Below are 19,435 nucleotides of genomic sequence, written 5' to 3' on the forward strand. Positions count from 1 at the left end.
AAAACATTTCAACTACTGAAGAGAAAATAAAAGTTGGTGAAGAAATGCTCAATAAGATTTAAGCAATATGTTGTTTTATTGACGGATATCTAACTAAATGAAGGCTCTTGAATTTCATGGACTGTAAATGCTATGGATTGTAATTTGTTCTTGGTCTTATGCATGACAGGTCACCTGTTATTCCACATCAAATAACTTGGTCTTCTGGTAGTGAATGCTTTGCTATTCTGCCTGCAGGTTTCAATCTACATTTGTGATGTAATTGTAATGTAATGAATTTATTTAGTAGTGATATTCTTTACACATTGCTGAAGATCTTTCCTGGTCCGAGAACACTAATGCAATCATCAAAAAAGCACATCAGCGCCTCTACTTCCTGAGAAGATTACGGAGAGTTGGATTGTCAAGGAAGACTCTCTCTAACTTCTACAGGTGCACAGTCGAGAGCATGCTGACCGGTTGCATCGTGGCTTGGTTCGGCAATTTGAGCGCCCTGGAAAGGAAAAGACTACAAAAAGTAGTAAACACTGCCCAGTCCATCATCGGCTCTGACCTTCCTTCCATCGAGGGGATTTATCGCAGTCGCTGCCTCAAAAAGGCTGGCAGTATCATCAAAGACCCACACCATCATGGCCACACACTCATCTCCCTGCTAACTTCAGGTAGAAGGTACAGGAGCCTGAAGACTGCAACAACCAGGTTCAGGAATAGTTACTTCCCCTCAGCCATCAGGCTATTAAACCTGGCTCGGACAAAACTCTGATTATTACCAACCACTTTCTGTTATTTGCACTATCAGTTTATTTATTCATGTGTATATATATTTATATCATGGTATATGGACACATTTATCTGTTTTGTAGTAAATGCCTACTATTTTCTGTGTGCTTAAGCAAAGCAAGAATTTCATTGTCCTATACAGGGACACATGACAATAAACTCACTTGAACTTGAACTTGAATACTAAATTGCATGTAAATTACTTGAATCAGAAATTTTAGCTGGTTGAGATATCACAGACAATAAAACATTAAATGGTTTTAATTTGGGGATGACAGTCAAAACTAGAACTTTGAATAATAGCAGAGGAATACACGGTAACAAGACAATTTTTTTGAACAATTGTCCTCAGGAATAACTTTTGGAATAACTATTGGAATGTCTTTTGGAATAACTATTAGCAATACAAGTGACCTCTCAAGGTTGTTGTTGACTCAGTTGCATAGGAAGTCAAAGTGACCAAAGCTTAATATGCAGAAAGAAATGTGAGTTAAAATACCCGACTGTGCTTGGATGTCTACTCTTATAAGTTATTTTAAATATCCCTAAAATTCTAAGCAGGCTACAGTTACTTATTTTCCTTTTGAAAGCAAATATTAGTATCTTGTAATCAGCTATCTGGTAACGTAGCCATGTTGCTAATTTCCAATTGACAAAGATTCCAAGGTTCGGTGAGGGGATTTCAATATTGACATGATTTCCATCAGCGTCAAATGTGTTTGGCATGAAAATAATTGCTTAGAAATGGCTGCATATGTACCACCAATCACTGCAGTCTAATGTGTGGTTCGTAATGTTTAAATTATGCTTCCTGCTTGGAGATGAGCTGGGAAAATATGATACTTGAGTGGTTTGCAGTGATGCCTCAGCTATTGGTATCTTTGACTATATGCCGAGTAACAAAACAAATATACATTATCATTTTCTTCATTATGAAGAATGAATTTTGTTCTGAAAAATCTCCTGACTACATTTAGCTACATCTATAGAATTGCACCATTTTTTTTTACAATGATTAAGTGTGAAGTAATCTATGGTTTGCCCATTTGGGAGTAAGTTGGTAAAAACAATGATCAATCTTTGTCTATTGCTTTTCTCCTGCTTTACAAAAAGTATAGGAGCAGGGAGGTTCTACTGCAGTTGTACAGGGTCTTGGTGAGACCACACCTGGAGTATTGTGTACAGTTTTGGTCTCCTAATCTGAGGAAAGACATTCTTGCCATTGAGGGAGTACAGAGAAGGTTCACCAGACTGATTCCTGGGATGTCAGGACTTTCATATGAAGAAAGACTGGATAGACTCGGCTTGTACTCGCTAGAATTTAGAAGATTGAGGGGGGATCTTATAGAAACTTACAAAATTCTTAAGCGGTTTGACAGGCTAGATGCAGGAAGATTGTTCCCGATGTTAGGGAAGTCCAGAACAAGGGGTCTTAGTTTAAAGATAAGGGGGAAATATTTTAGGACCGAGATGAGGAAAACATTTTTCACACAGAGAGTGGTGAATCTCTGGAATTCTCTGCCACAGAAGATAGTTGAGGCCAGTTCATTGGCTATATTTAAGAGGGAGTTAGATGTGGCCCTTGTGGCTAAAGGGATCAGAGGGTATGGAGATAAGGCAGGTACAGGATACTGAGTTGGATGATCAGCCACGATCATATTGAATGGCCGTGCAGGCTCGAAGTGCCGAATGGCCTACTCCTGCACCTATTTTCTATGTTTCTATGTTTCTATGGATGAGAAAGTATGAAATCATAGAACTAGTGTGAAATGGGTGATTGATGGTAGGCATGAGATTGTGCTCAGCTGAATTGTTTTGGTATGTTTTAGAAAAATTGTAGGAACTACAATCAAACATCGCCCATGGTTTGGTACTTGACTGCATTATAAATATTGGTGTAGAAAGGAACTGCAGATGCTGGATTAAACCAAATGTGGACACAAAAAGCTAGAGTAACCCCGCGGGTCGGACAGCATCTCTGGGGAAAAGGGATAGGTGACATTTGGGATTGAGACCCTGCATCAGTATTTTCTTAAATATGAGTCTGGGAAGATGAACAAAGCATACAGTTGATGCAAAATTATACCTGTTGTTGTGCTGCTTGTGGCGGGAGTTGTTGTAGTTGTAGTAGTAGTTGTACTTGGCTCTAAAATGGAAAAGGAAGAGAAAAGACACTTTGATATCAAAGGAAACATAAAACATAATTTGAAAGTAATAAAACACAATTCTATGACAAAGCATTTCAACTACTGAAGAGAAAATAAAAGCTGGTGAAGAAATGCTCAATAAGATTTGAGCAATATATTGTTTTATTGGAACTTGGAGATCTAACTGAATGAATGCTCTTGATTTTCATGGACTGTTAATGCTCTGGATTGTAATTTGTACTTGGTCTTATGCATGACAGGTCACCCGTTATTCCACAGCATAGTGAATGCTTTGCTATTCTGCCTGCAGGTTTCAATCTACATTTGTAATGTAATTGTAATGTAATGAATTTATTTAGTAGTGATATTCTTTACACTTTGCTGAATATTAAATTGCATGTAAATTACTTGAATCAGAAATTTTAGCTGGTTGAGATATCACAGACGGAACACCATTAAATGGTTTTAATTTGGGGATGACAGTCAAATCTAGAACTTTGAATAATAGCAGAGGAATACACGGTAACAAGACAATTTTATTGAACCATTGTCCTCAGGAATAACTTTTGGAATAACTATTGGAATGTCTTTTGGAATAACTATTAGCAATACAATGATCCTCTCAAGGCTGTTGTTGACTCAGTTGCATAGGAAGTCAAAGTGACCAAAGCTTAAAATGCAGAATAAAATGTGAGTTCAAATACCGGGCTGTGCTTGGATGTCTACCCTTATAAGTTATTCAAAATATCCCGAAAATTCTAAGCAGGCTACAGTTACTTGTTTTCCTTTTGAAAACAAATATTAGTATCTTGTACTCAGCTACCTGGTAACGTAGTCATGGACCTGTTGCTAATTTCCAATTGACAAAGATTCCAAGATTCAGTGAGGGGATTTCAATATTGACAGGATTTCCATCTGCGTCAAATGTGTTTGGCATGAAAATTATAGCCTAGACATGGCTGCATATGTACCACCAATTACTGCAGTCTAATGTGTAGTTCGTAATGTTTAAATTATGCTTCCTGCTTGGAGATGAGCTGGGAAAATATGATACTTGAGTGGTTTACAGTGATGCCTCAGCTATTGATATCTTTGACTATATGCGATGTAACAAAACAAATGTACATTGTAATTTTCTTCATTATGAAGAATGAATTTTGTTCTGAAAAATCTCATGACTACATTCAGGTACATCTATAGAATTGCACCATTTTTTTCAATGATTAAGTGTGAAGTGATCTATGGTTTGCCCTTTTGGGAGTAAGTTGGCAAAATAAATGATCAATCTTTGTCTATTGCTTTTCTCCTGCTTTACAATATGTGGATGAGAAAGTGTGAAATCATAGAACTAGTGTGAAATGGGTGATTGATGGTCGGCATGAGATTGTGCTTTGATCAATTGTTCTGGCATGTTTTAGAAAAATTGTAGGAACCACAATCAAACATCGCCCATGGTTTGGTACTTGAGTGCACTATAAATATTGGTGTAGAAAGGAACTGCAGATGCTGGTTTAAACCAAATGTGGACACAAAAAGCTGGAGTAACCCAGCGGATCAGACAGCATATCTGGGGAAAAGGGAGAGGTGACGTTTGGGATTGAGACCCTGCATCAGTATTTTCTTAAATATGAGTCTGGGAAGATGAACAAGGCATACAGTTGATGCAAAATTATACCTGTTGTTGTGCTGCTTGTGGTGGGAGGGGTTGTAGCTGTAGTAGTAGTTGTGGTTGGCTCTAAAATGGAAAAGGAAGAGAAAAGACACTTTGATATCAAAGGCAACATAATCATTTGAAAGTAATAAAACACAATTCTATGACAAAACATTTCAACTACTGAAGAGAATATAAAAGTTGGTGAAGAAATGCTCAATAAGATTTGAGCAATATGTTGTTTTCTTGACTTGGAGATCTAACTAAATGAATGCTCTTGATTTTCATGGACTGTTAATGCTCTGGATTGTAATTTGTACTTGGTTTTATGCATGACAGGTCACCTGTTATTCCACAGCAAATAATTTGGTCTTCTGGTAGTGAATGCTTTGCTATTCTGCCTGCAGGTTTCAATCTACATTTATGATGTAATTGTAATGCAATTAATTATTAAGTAGTGAACTTCTTTTCACATTGCTGAATACTAAATTGCATGTAAATTACTTGAATCAGAACTTTTAGTGTGAAGTGATCAATGGTTTGGCTATTTGGGATTAAGTTGGCAAAAACAATGACCAAGTGGTTTTAATTTGGGGATGACAGTCAAAACTAAGACTCTAAATAATAGCAGAGGAATACACGTTAGCCAGATAATTTTTTTGAAGAATTGTTAATTGTCCTTAGCCCACTTTTGGAATAACTATAAGCAATACAAGGAACCTCTCAAGGTTGTTGTTGACTCAGTTGCATAGGAATTCAAAGTGACCAAAGCTTCTTGGCACAAAACTAATGTGAGTTCAAATACTGGGCTGTACTTGGATGTCTACTCTTATAAGTTATTTAAATACCCCATAAAATTCTAAGCAGACTACAGTTATTAGTTCTCCTTTTGAAAACATTTATTATCATCTTGTAATCATCTACCTGGTAATGTAGCCATGGAGCCTTTGCTAATTTCCAATTGACAAAGATTCCAAGATTCGGTGAGGGAATTTCAATATTGACTGGATTTCCAGCTGCGTCAAATGTGTTTGGCATTAAATCTATTGCTTAGAAATGGTTTCATATGTACCACCAATCACTGCATGGTTCATAGTGTTTAAATTATGCTTCCTGATTGGACAGGAGCTGGGAAAATATGATACTTAAGTGGTTTACAGTGATGGCTCAGCTGTTGTTGGTTTTGACTATATGCCATGTAACAAAGCAAATGCACTTTATAATTTTTTTCATTTAGAAGAATGAATTTTTATCCTAAATTGACTACATCTGTAGAATTGGTCGCCTGTTATTCCAGCAAATAATTTGTTCTTCTGGTAGTGAATTAATTGTGATTCTGCCTGCAGGTTTCAATCTACATTTGTGATGTAATTGTAATGTGATGAATATATTACGCAGTGACATTCTTTATACATTGCTGAGTATTGCATGTAAATTACTTGAATCAGAACCTTTAACATTTGACGGATCATACAATGTTAAATGGTTTCAATTTGGTGATGATCGTCAAAACTAGGACTTTGAATAACAGCGTAGGAATGCATGTTCACAAGACAAAGTTTTAAAAATATTTGTAAAACAAGGTACCTGTCGAGGTTTCTGTGACTCAGTTGCCTAAGAAGTCAAATTGACCAAAGCTACATATGCACAAAAAAATGTGTTAAAATACTGGTCTGTTCTAGGATGTCTACTCTCATTAGTGATATAAAATGTCCCTAAAATTCTTAGCTAACTACAGTTATTTGTTTTCCTTATGAAGGGAAATATTAGCATCTTGAAATCAGTTACCTGGTAACGTAGCCATGGAGCTGTGGCTGATTTCGAATTGACAGACAGCTTAGAATTCTCTGCCTCAGGGCGTTCTCTGGATATTTTCAAGAGAGAGTTTGATAGGGCTCTTAAAGATAGCGGAGTCAGGGGATATGATGTGAAGGCAGGAACGGGGTACTGATTGGCGATGTTCAGCCATGATCACATTGAATGGCAGTGCTGGCTCGAAGGGTCCAATGGCCTACTCCTGCACCTATTGTCTATTGTCTATTGCCTATTGTCTATTAACAATGGTTCCATGAGTTGGTGAGGGGATTACCATATTGATTGGATTTCCATGTGCGTCAAATGTGTTTGGCATTAAAATTATTGCCTAGAAATGGCTTCATTTGTACCACGAATCACTACAGTTTAATGTGTGGTTCATAATGTTTAAACTTGATTTCTGATTGGAGAGGAACTGGGTAAATATGATAATTGAGTGGTTCACAATGGTAGCTCAGCTGTTGTTGTATTTGACTACATTGGAAGTAACAAAGCAAATGTGCATTGTAATTATCTTCTTTTAGGAGATGTATTTATTTTCTTAAAAATCTCCTGACTACATTTAGCCACATCTATGGAATTGCTCAATATTTTGCATTGATTAAGTGTGGTGTTCTACAGTTTGGCCACGTTGGAGTAATTTGGCAAAAACAATGATGAATCTTTGTCTATTGCTTATCTCTTGCTTTGAAAAATATGGATGAGAAAGCATGCTAACATAGAATTAGTGTGAAATGGGTGATTGATGGTCAGCATTAGTTCAAGTGCTTTGATTAAGTGTTTTGGCATATTTTTGAAAAATTGTAGGTACCATGATCAAACATCGCCCATGGTTTGGTAATTGCATATGTAGCAAACATTAGTGTAGGAAGGATCTGCAGATGCTGGTTTAAACCACAGATGGACATAGAAAACTAGAGTAAGTCAGTGGGTCAGACAGCATCTCTGGAGAAAGGGAATAGGTGACGTTTTGGGTCGTGACCCTTCTTCAGTATTTTCTTAAATATTTGTCTTGGAAGGTGAACAAGGGATACAGTTGATGCATAATTATACCTGTTGTTTTGCTGCTTGTGGTGGGAGTGGTTGTAAGTGCAGTAGTAGTTGTGGTTGGCTCTAAAATGGAAAAATAAGAGAAAAGATACATTGATGTTAAACGCAACATAATTATTTTAAAGTAATAAAATACTTTACCAGAAAGGTCAGTGTGGGAATGGGAAGGGGCATTAAAGTGTTTGGCCAACCGGGAGATCAGGTAGGTTCAGGTGGGCTGAGCGAGGGTGGTCAACGAAACGATCGACCAGTCCACGTTTGGTCTCGCCGATGTATAAGTGTCCACATCTTGAACAATGGATACAGTAGATGAGATTGGAGGAGGTGCTAATGAACCTCTGCTTAACCTGAAAGGACTGTCAGGATCCCTGGACAGGATCAAGGGAGGAGGTATAGGGACATGTGTTGCACTTCCTATGGTAGCAGAGGAAGGTGCCTGGGGGGGGGGGGTTTGGATGGGAAAGGATGAGTTAATCAGGGATTTGCGGAGAGAATGGTCTCTATGGACGGTGGAAAGGGGTGGAGATGAGAAGATGTGGATAGTGGTGGGATCCCATTGGAGGTGTCGAAAAAGTTAGAGGATTATGTGTTGTATGCGATTGCTGACGGGTGAAAGGCAAGGACTAGGGAGATTCTGTCTCACGTGATTAGGGGTAGGGGGAGCATATGTGGATCTGCGAGGTACTGAGGAGATATGAATGAGGGCCTCATCTATGATGTGAGAGGGGAACCCCCGTTCTCTAAAGATTTAGAACATCTCAGAAGCCCTTCTATGGAACATCTCATCTTAGGAGCAGATGCAGTGTAGACAGAGGTATTGGGAGTAGGGGAGAGAGTCTTTCTGGCAGCAGGGTTGGAAAATGTATAGTCTAGATAGGTATGGGAGGCAGTGGGTTTGTAATAGACGTCAGTTGATAGTCTATCTCCTGTGATTGAGATGGTGATATTAAGAAAGGGGAGGGAGGTGTCGGAGATGGTCCAAGTGAATTTGAGTGCAGGATGGAAATTGGTGGTGAAGTTCATGAGTTTTGCATGGGAGCAGGATGTAGCACCGATGCAGTCGTCAATGTAATGGAGGTAGAGTTCGGGGATAGGGCTAGTGTACGCCTGGAACAGGGATTGTTCAATGTATCCTTCAAAGAGGCAGGCATAGCTGGGGCGCATTTGGGTGCCCATAGCTACGCCTTGGACTTGGAGGAAGTGGGAGGAGTTGGAGAAGTTGTTAACGGCGAGGAGAGTGTTCGTAGAGGGCAGGAGAGATTAGAAGGTAAAAATGGGCCATGCGGGGCTTGGAAAATATAAGGTTGGAGGCAAATATTAGTCTGGGAAGATGAACAATGTATACAGCTCATACATGATTATACCTGTTGTTTTGCTGCTTGTGGCGAGAGTGGTTGCACGTGAGGTAGTAGTTGTGATTGGCTCTAAATGGAAATAGAAGAAAAAAGTCTCATTGATGTTAAAGGCAACATACAGTAATTCTTTGAAAGTAATACAACACTTTATTCTACGACAAAGCATTTAAAATACTACATTTGGTGAAGAATTGCTTAATAAGTCTTGAACAATATGCTTTTATTGGAACTTTGAGATCTAACCATATTTTAAAAATATTTGTATTTGTTCTTTGCCCACATTGATTTTGAAGGCAACATGATTATTTGAAAGTAATAAATAAGTTCTGATGAGTTACCCCCTCATCCTTCTAAACTCTAGTGAGTACAGGGGCCGGTTTCGTCAAAGGGACATAATATGTTAATCCAGCCATAGCCAAGATCATTCTCATAATCCTCCTCTGGACACCCTCCAAGACCAGCACATCCTCCTCAGATATGAGGCCCAAAACTGCACATAATACCCCAAATGTAGTCTGGCCAGTGCCTTATAAGTGCCAGTACCTTCACCAAAATACTATCTTGGAAACTTTCCAATCGGTTTCAGGGCCCACCACAGCACAGAGTCTGCCTTGTTGAAGGCACATAATTACCTACTTCTCACCATTGACTCCGGCGACTGTGCAATCGTGCTCCATCTCGACCTCAGCGCAGCATTTGATACTGTCGACCACAACATCCTAATTGACCGTCTCCGGTATGGGGTTGGTATTGATAGCACTGCCCTGAGCTGGTTCATCTCCTACCTCAAAGGTAGGAGTTTCTCTACTAACATAGGCAACTCTTTCTCCTCCCCAGCTGGCCTCTGTTGCAGGGTTCCACTAGGTTCCATCCTTGGCCTCATTCTCTTCTCCCTGTATATGCTCCCCTTAGGCCAAGTCATTCAAAGGCACAGCATTTCCTTCCATTGCTATGCGGACAATACACAACTCTATCTTCCCCTGAAGCCCAACAACTGATCAAATCTACTTAACCTTATCCACTGCCTCGAGGATATAAAGTGTTGTATGGCCCAGAACTTCCTCCAACTAAATGAGAGAAAGTCTGAGGTCATCCTTCTCGGCCCCTTGGACTCAATCAAAATGATAGCAGGCAGCCTTGGAAGCCTTACCCCATTACTCAAACCTCACGTCAAAAACCATGGCGTGATATTTGACTCAGCATTGAAATTTGACAAACAAGTCAATGCCGTGGTAAAAGCTAGCTTCTTCCAGCTTTGGACGATAGCTAAAATAAAACAATTCCTCTGTTTTGACGACCTCAAAAAGATCATCCTCACATTTATCTCCTCCCGCCTCGATTACTGCAACTCCCTTTACACTGGCATCAGCCAATCTTCCCTGTCCCGCCTGCAACTGGTCCAAAACGCCACAGTGAGACTCCTGACGGGCACCCGAAAAAGGGACTATATCACCCCGATTCTGGCCTCTCTCCACTGACTCCCTGTGCGGTTCCGAATAAATTACATGACCCTTCTTTATGTTTACAAAGCCCTTAACGGGCTTGACCCCACCTACATCAAAAGTCTGCTTACCCACCACACCACCTCCAGGTCCCTCAGATCGGCAGACTTGGGGTTACTGAATATCCCGCGGTCTAGGCATAAGCTCAGGGGCGACGGCGCCTTTGCGGTTGCAGCTCCTAGACTGTGGAACAGCATCCCCCTTCCCATCAGAACTTCCCCCTCCATCGACTCTTTTAAGTCGAGACTTAAAACTCATCTTTACTCTCAAGCCTTTCTTGACGTCCTCTGAGGGAGGGCTATATGTATGTATTTATGTATGTACTTAGAACCACTGTTGTATAACATTAGTACCTCCACCAATGTAAAGCACTTTGGTCAACGAGAGTTGTTTTTTAAATGTACTATATAAATAAAAGTGACTTGACTTGATTCCTGGTTTTATATTCTGGTCCTCTCAAAATAAATATTAACATTGCATTTGTCTTCCTTACTGCTAATTCAACTTGCAAATTAACCTTTTGGGAATCCTGCAACAGCTCTCCACTTTACACCTCAAATTTTTGAATCAACTCGTCATTTAAAAAATTGTCCGTGCCTCATTCCTACTACCAAAGTACATGACTGCACATTTTGCTACACTGTATTCCATCTGCCACTTCTTTGCCCACCTTCCAAACTTGTTCAAGTGCTTCTGCAGAGTTTCTGCTTTCTAATAATAATAATAATATATATTTTATTGTCATTGCACGTCAGTGCAACGAGATTTAGTGTGCAGCTCCACTGATGTACAAGAAAGGTAAATAAATACAATACATAAATAAACAATAAACGGCCCCTTCACCTATCTTTGCATCGTCCATAAACGTGGCCACAAAGCCATCAATCCCCTCATCCAAATCATAGATATAAATCGTGAAGAGTAGCGGTGACAGCACTGGCCCTTGTGGAACACCGCTAGTCACTGGCAGCCAACCAGAAAAAGCCCCCTTTATTGCCAGTCTTTGCCTTCTGCAATTCAGCCAGCCTTCTATCAATGCTACTATGTTCATTATAATACCAAGGGATCTCATCTTCTTTAGCAGTCTCATGTGCGGCACCTTATCAAAGGCATTTTGAAAATTTAGGTAAATAATATCCACTGACTCTCCATTGCCTATCCTGCCATTTACTTCGGCAAATAATTCCAATGTGTTCGTCAGGCAAGATTTCCGTTTCACTAAACCATGTAGACTTTGGCCTATTTTATTGTGTGCTTGTAAGTACTCAGACACCTCATTCTTTATAATGGACTCTAAAATCTTATGAACCACTGAAGTCATGCTAACCAGCCACAGTTTCCACTATTCTGCTTCGCTCCATTTTTTAACAGCGGAGTAATATTTGCAATTTTCCAGTCGTCTGGAGCCACTCATGATTCCATGCTGACTTTGGACTATATTATCATGTCAGTTAAAATACATGGCAGCATACTCATTGCTACAATTGTCAATTGTGTAAAATGTCCCTGAAAGTCCAAGCTGAATTTAAATATTTGATTTGGATCTGCTGCTATTTTACAAACAAAGAAGCATCCATGATATTACAAATAATTAATGATTAATTGCCTGACTTATAATTAGCTATTTGCGTGATGTTCCTACTTAACCTATTGAAATGATTACAATAGCAATTTGCTTTTCTAACTTACATCAACGTGTTAGGCAACAAAATTATACCTCAGTTATGACTCTATTTCTGTCATCAATTACAACAGTCTAATCTGAGACCCGGCGTTTTAACCCATGTTTAGTGATGGGAGAGGCGTTTGAAAATTTGATCATTGAGTGCCTCACAGAAATGACTGCTCTGGTGTTACCTTTGGCTTTACATGATGTATTATACAGACATAAGAAAGCCAATTAACACATACTTTTCATTTTCATGTGACCCATTCTGCTCTTGTAATATTTTCCTGACCACATGGTGCTGTTGCTATAGAATTGCTGAATGATACTCAACATATAACTGTGAACTGATCAATGGCTGTGTCCACTGCCCAGTCCTTCACCGGCTCTGACCTCCCCACCATCGAAGGGATCTATCGAAGTCGCTGCCTCAAAAAGACAGCCAACATCATTATAGACCTACACCATCCTGGCCACAGTGATACAAATACATCGATAGATGCTCCTGAGCACATCATCAGTGATGTAACCTGGGGTCATTGGGTGTTTCGGGTCTTTCAACATCAGACACCCTCACCCAGGCGACCCAGCCATGGTTGATCAGACCACGACTTGTGTTCAGGTGGCAGTCGCTCCTCCCATGGACCCCCTCTACTGATCCAGAGCCATTTCGAGGCCTTCTCCACTGCCTCTGTGGTGTTCTTGATGGCCTTTCTCCTCGCCACTCCGTTTATGCCCAGTGTACTCAAGGGTTTGTAGAGCGATTGCCCTGCAAAACTTCTGCAGCCAACATCGATGGGCATACACCTTGCCTTCCAGCCCTGCTTGCGGCAGTCTATGACCAGCTCATCATACTTGGCTATCTTCCTCTCGTGGGCCTCCTCCAGACGGTCCTCCCACGGCACAGTCAGTTCCAACAAGACAATGTTTTTGGTCGCCTCTGTGACCAGGAGGATATCTGGCCTCAGGGTGGTCGTGGCAATGTGCCGTGGGAACTTCAGCTGTTTCACCAGGTCTACGGAAAGTTGCCAGTCCTGCGCAGTTGCCAGGATTCCTGACTGATTCCTGGCTGCTGTGGTTTTTGGCAGCTGCACTCCGGCCTTCACGAAGGCGATCATCTGGGTGGTGGGGTGTTCTCATCTACAGCTGCTGGGTTCTGCAATGGGTTTAAGAACCTGGTCGTGACGCCATGTGTACCGCCCTGCCCAAGAGCCTTTGGGCAACAGCTCAGGATGTGCTCCAATGTCCCCTTGCCTGAGAATTGCGAGCAATCTGGAGATTCCGCTTTGCCCCAGATGAAGAGGTTCGATGGGCTGGGCAGGACATCATACACTGCCTGGACCAGGAACTTGATGCGCTGTGGTTCAGCATGCCAGTGCTCAGTCCATGTGACTTTTTGGTCCATGGTCTGCTCCCACCTTGTCCATGCTCCCTGTTGCCTCAATCCAACTGCTCTGGTACACCTCTCCCCCTCCACCACTGCCCTCACTTCATCCTGGACCAGCCTGCGCCTCTCCTTCCCCTTGGCCTTGTCAAACTGGGGAGATGGGAAGATTTCCAGGCCAGCTCTTCCCCGAGTCACTGCTCCCACCAGGATTCTGTGGCATATCCGGGACTCTGCTTGCAGCACGGCTTCGCCGGCTCTCCACTTCCTCCCAGTTTTCACCTCCACCCCTGCTTGAGCCACCTTGGGGTCGCTGGAGTCCCTGTACATCATCACCTCTCTGGCCCGAGTCACCTTAAACTCCTCCTCCAGGGACTTCAGGGGCAGCTGGAGCTTGGTGTTATTTCCGTAAAGGGCGATGCTGCTAAGGCTCCTGGGCAGCCTCAGCCACCTTCTGAGAAAGCTGCTGACTTTCCTCTCCAATCTCTCTACGATGGATATTGGGACTTCGTAGCCTTTCGGAGACAGTTGGGATTGGTGTCCCTTCGATGTTGAAGCGGAACCTGTCCATGACTTTGCCCTTCTTCAGCACTAGTGACATTGATTTTCCTGGCTTAAACCTCATCCTTGCCCATCCAATCAGCTTCTCCAACCCCTGCAAAATCCACCTGCTTCCTGGCACTGACTCAGTGGTGACAGTCAGGTCGTCCATGAAGGTTCTGATTGGTGGTTGGTGCATTCCTGACTTGGTCCGAGGGCCCCGGCACTCTGGCTCAGCAGACTTGACGATCATGTTCAAGGCAAAAAGGATCACAGAGATGGTACAGCCTGTGATGATCCCAACCTCCAATCTGTGCCACTCTGATGTTACTGACCCTGATGAGACTCTCAAGCCCCCCCCCCCCCCCCGGCTGCGGATATGCCAAAACGACCCCTCTCTACCAGATGAACTGAACGAGTTTTACGCACGGTTTGAGGTTAAAAATACCACCCAGATACAAGCACTCCTGCCATCACCCAGCGACCTGTCACTCAGGCTGTCCACAGCCGGAGTTAAAAAGGCCTTTGCCAGCATCAATCCACGCAAAGCTGCAGGGCCGGATAACATCCATGGATGCGTCTTAAGGGACTGTGCTGAGCAACTAAAAGATGTCTTTACAGACATTTTTAACATCTCACTCAGCCAGGCAGTAGTGCCCAACTGTCTTAAAAGTGCCACCATCGTTCCTGTCCCGAAGAAACCCAACCCAGCCTGTCTCAATGACTTTTGTCCAGTGGCTCTCACACCCATATTAATTAAGTGTTTTGAGCGGCTGGTTATGCAGCATATTAAAAATTGTCTCCCTGCCGACCTGGACCCACTGCAGTTCGCTTATAGATCCAACCGGTCCACAGAGGACGCAGTCTCTACAACACTCAACCTCGCACTTTCACATCTCGACCGAAGAAATACCTATGCCAGGGTCCTCTTTATAGACTTCAGCTCCGCTTTTATTACAATCATCCCACAGCAGCTGGTGGAGAAGCTGAAGCTGTTAAAGGTGGATACTGGCACTTGTAACTGGGTCCTTAACTTTTTATCACAACGGCAGCAGACAGTCAGGGTGGGCAGTCGGACATCAAGAACCATCGCCGTGAGCACTGGCTCACCCCAAGGCTGTGTCCTAAGCCCCCTGCTGTTTAGTCTGCTTACACATGACTGTACTGCTAGACTCAGTAACAACTATATTAACAAGTTCGCTGATGACACAACAGTGGTGGGTCTCATCAGCGACAATAATGAGTCGGCGTACAGGATGGAGGTGGAGCTGCTCACAGGATGGTGCAGATCCCATAACCTCACTCTTAATGTGGAAAAAACGAAGGGGTGATTGGTTTCAGGAGGGCGGGAAAACAACATCACACGTTCTCCAGCCCCGCGGGGCTCTGCTGGTGTTCTCCAGCCCCGCGGCTCCGGTGCTCCGTTGCTCTGACGAGCTCAGGAGCGAGACGGAGATCGCCCAGAAAGTTGTTGCATCCGCAGGAACCAAAGGCCAGAAGTTACTGTCGGCTGTACCAAAGGGATACAAGACTGCTCCGTGTGAGCAGCCTTGAGACAGGTAGGGTAATTGTCGCTATTTCTCCAATTCTTGGGAGACACGGGGCGTCGCGATGTGCCTGCGCCGCCGCCATTTACCTAAATAATCTTGCCCTTTCTGACCAATCAACTGAAATCATTTTTTGTACAAGTCAATAACACTTCCTAATATCCCTAGCTATCTGGAATGTGGCTAGTTCATTTTAATATTGTTTTTCAAGGCCAGCACTTTGCACAAAAACTGTAATATGTTTGAGGATATAACCAGTATAAAAGCTTTGGAATACCCAGATTTGGAGTACAAGTTGTAATTTATGGTACCTGTCTCTGTTGATGTTGATTCAGTTGTATAAGGGGTTGTCATTGTACTTTGGTCTGTGGATGTGCTTAATTCTGTGGTTGCAGAAATTGGCGAACCTTCACATATGCAGAGAAATATCAGTTAAAATACATGGCAGCACTCTCATGACTAGACTTGTAAAATGTCACTGGAATTCTAAACTGATATTAAATAATTTATTTATTTAATCTGATGACGTGTATTAGTGACATACAATCATGTAAGTTGTAACTGGTGCATTTGATCGACATATTTTCCAAACAAAGAAGCATCCACGATAATAGAAATGTTAAATTAATAAGTGTCTGACTTACATTATTGACTTTTATGACTACTTGTATGACATTTCTATATAAACTATAGGGTTGATTACAATGTCGACGACTTTTCAAAGTGAATTCCAGATGTTAGGCAACAATATTCTACTCGAGTTTTCAGCTACACTTGTAAAATGTACCTGGATGTCCAAGCTGATATTATTTTTTGTTTAATCTGATGATGCATATTAACATCATGCAAACATGTAAGTTTTAACTGGTGCAATGGATTTGCTGGTATTTTCCAAACAAATAACCATCCATGATATTAACAAATAACCTACATAAACTATAACTGATGAGATGTAATGTTACCAAGAATTCAACGAATAATTGCATGGATAACATTTAGAGTTCTAAAGATACCTAGCAATTATGATTAATTACTTTAAATAATTTTATTCTCAGTGTTCTGCTTTGATTTGTCACCACGTTATGGTACAATGTTTAATGCAGTTGTCTTCAACTGAAAATACTGAAATTGTGCATGCAAATGTTGTTGAGCATTAGGTGTTAAATTTATAATTCTCTATCCATAGTTACCTAAATAATCTAGCCCTTTCTGACCAATCAACTGCATTTTTAAGAGCCCTATTTAGCTATCTCTTGAAAGCATCCAGAGAACCCATTCTCTCAGCTTACGACAGGCCCGCCATCCCAGGAATTAACCTTGTAAACATACGCTGCACTCCTTCAATAGCAAGAATGTCCTTCCTTAAAATAGGGGACCAAAATTGCAGACAATACTCCAGGTGTGGTCTCACTAGGATTCTATACAACTCTTGTTATAAATGCCAACATGCCATTTGCTTTCTTCACTGTCTGCTGTACCAGCATGCTTACATTCATAGACTGATGTACAAGGACCCCCAGATCCCGTTGTACTTCCCCTTTTCCCAACTTGACGCCATTTAGATAGTAATCTGCCTTCCTGTTTTTGCTACCAAAGTGGATTCTCATAGCATCCTCCTCACAGTTCACACAAATTATGATAAATTACTTAATATAAATTTTTTCTCAGTGTTCTGCTTTGATTTGTCACCACGTTATTGTACAATGTTTAATGCAGTTGTCTTCAACTGAAAATACTGAAGTTGTGCATGCAAATTTGACTGAGCATTAGCTGTTAGATTTATCATTCTCTCTCCATAGTTACCTAAATAATCATGCCCTTTCTGACCAATCAACTGAAATCATTTTTTATACAAGTCAATAACTCTTCCGAATATCCCTAGCTATCTGGAATGTGGCTAGTTCATTTTAATATTGTTTTTCAAGGCCAGCACTTTGTACAAAACTGTAATATGTTTGAGGATATAACCAGTATAAAAGCTGATCTGCACACATATGTTGGGCAGGCTTTACTTTATTTCTTGGATTGAAGGAGGATGAAGGTTGATCTGTTAGATTTGTGTAATTCATGTTGAAATAGAAGTTTGAATGAACAGAGTCTTTACCCAGGTTGGGTATCTAGTGTTGTTGGGTTAGAAGGAATAGATATAATAAGGACCTGATCAGATCTTTTTCACCGAGTGTGATGGATGTATGGAGCAAGCATCCAGATGAAGTGGTTGAGGCAGGAAGAATGATATTATTTAAAAGCGATTTGGACAGGTGCATGGATTGGAAAATTTTAGAATGATATTGAATCACTGCGGGCAAGTGGAGCTAGCCCGCAGTGGACATATTGGGCCGTAGAGACTTTTTTCGTTCTGTATGACACAAATTACTTTTTGAGTCGAAGAGGGGTTGACAATATAAGTTTTACCATTATTTCTAAATTTCCCTAGCCCAAATCTGGTGCACTAGATGTGATTGATGGTACCTGTCTCTGTTGATGTTGATTCTGTTGTATAAGAGGTTATCGTTATACTTTGGTCTGTGGATGTGCTTTCTTCTGTGGTTGCAGAAGTTGTTGAATCTTCGCATATGCAGAGAAAAATTAGTTAAAATACATGACAGCACACTCATGGTGAAACTTTTATAAGCAGCAGGCAATCATGTAAGTAGTAACTGATGCATTGGATCTTCTGTTATACCCCAAAAAAGAAGCTTCCATTATATTAACAAGTTATAAATGAATAATTGCCAGACTTTAATTAGTGGCTTATTCGACAACTTGCATGGTATTCCTACTTAAACTATTGGGTTGATTACAAGGTGAACTGCTTATCAAAGTGAAAGCAAGATGGTGTACAAAAAAATCTACAGCAGTTATCAATCTTTTTCTGTCATCCATTCCGACAGTAATATTGATTGTCATGTGGTGGTAAGTAAAATAAGTAAGATGCAGTGGCAGATGAAGTGCTTGGTTCTGAGAAAGAAATGAAGATGTGACATCATCCTTCTGATTGACACAATTATTCTCTGAGTCTAAGAGGGCTTGACCAGACAAGTTTAATTATTATTTCCAAATACTCTTGCCCAGATTTGGAGTACGATTTGTAATTTAAATATGTAAATATATACAGTAAAATGTCCTGTGGAAGTCCAAGATGTCTTTAATTATTGATTTTTTTAATCTGATGATGCATATTGACATAATGCAATCATGTAACTAGTACCTGGAGCATTTAATCTGCTGCTATTTTTCAAACAAAGAAGCATTCACGATATTAACGAATAATAAATGAATAATATCCTGACTTTCATTATTGGATTATTTGACTACTGGCATGATATTTCTACTTAATCTATTGGGTTGTTTAAAATGGCGACTGCTTTTCAAAGATGTTAGGCAATAAAATTCTACCATCAATTCTGTCATCAATTACAACTGGATTATTGATTGTCACGTGTTGATAAGTAAGATATGTTTTTAAATTCTGATCAGTGAATGCTGGTGCTGCATCATCCCAGTACCTGTTGTTTTGCTGCTGGTGGCGGACGTAGTCAATGCAGTGGCTGTTGTTGTGCTTGGTTCTGAGAATGAAATGAAGATGTGACATCAATGGATATTGAAAGGAAATTGTTTCATAATGCATGTCAAGTGCAGCATGGAAAATTAAACTGATGAGAAGTAATGATTCCAAGGATTCAATGTATGATTGCGTGGTTAATCATTGGAGTTCTGATGAAAATTAGGAATCATGAAAAATGATCTTTTTCACAGAGGTGATGGGTATATGGCGCAAGCATCCATATAACGTGGTTGAGATAATAACAATTATATTATATAAAAGAGACTTGGACAGATGCATGGATTCGAAAGTTTAGAGTAATATGGAACCATCGTGGGCAAATGGAGCTAACTTCAATGGTTGATCATCCGTGGCTTGGACATATAGGACCGTTGAGATTATTCCCATTCTGATTGACACAATGACTCTCTAAGTCTAAGGGGGGTTGACA

The 19,435-nt window shown here is 40.9% G+C and overlaps 2 protein-coding genes across 2 annotated transcripts in view; both read right to left on the reverse strand.

Annotated features, from left to right (window-relative positions):
* Positions 1-19,435, reverse strand: part of LOC116979505 (serine-rich adhesin for platelets-like) — a 1,930,096-nt gene that overhangs the window by 139,359 nt on the left and 1,771,302 nt on the right. The window lies entirely within an intron of this gene.
* LOC116980021 (integumentary mucin C.1-like) overlaps positions 1-19,435 on the reverse strand; it is a 95,692-nt gene that overhangs the window by 41,048 nt on the left and 35,209 nt on the right. The window contains exons 14-17 of the mRNA XM_033032090.1: positions 18,947-19,006; positions 7,447-7,506; positions 4,603-4,662; positions 2,867-2,926 (exon numbers count right to left, since the gene is read on the reverse strand). Coding sequence (XP_032887981.1) covers positions 2,867-2,926; positions 4,603-4,662; positions 7,447-7,506; positions 18,947-19,006 — 240 coding nt within the window. The remainder of the gene's footprint in view (positions 1-2,866; positions 2,927-4,602; positions 4,663-7,446; positions 7,507-18,946; positions 19,007-19,435) is intronic.

The sequence above is a fragment of the Amblyraja radiata genome, chromosome 13 (genome assembly GCF_010909765.2).
Source record: "Amblyraja radiata isolate CabotCenter1 chromosome 13, sAmbRad1.1.pri, whole genome shotgun sequence".
NCBI lineage: Eukaryota > Metazoa > Chordata > Chondrichthyes > Rajiformes > Rajidae > Amblyraja > Amblyraja radiata.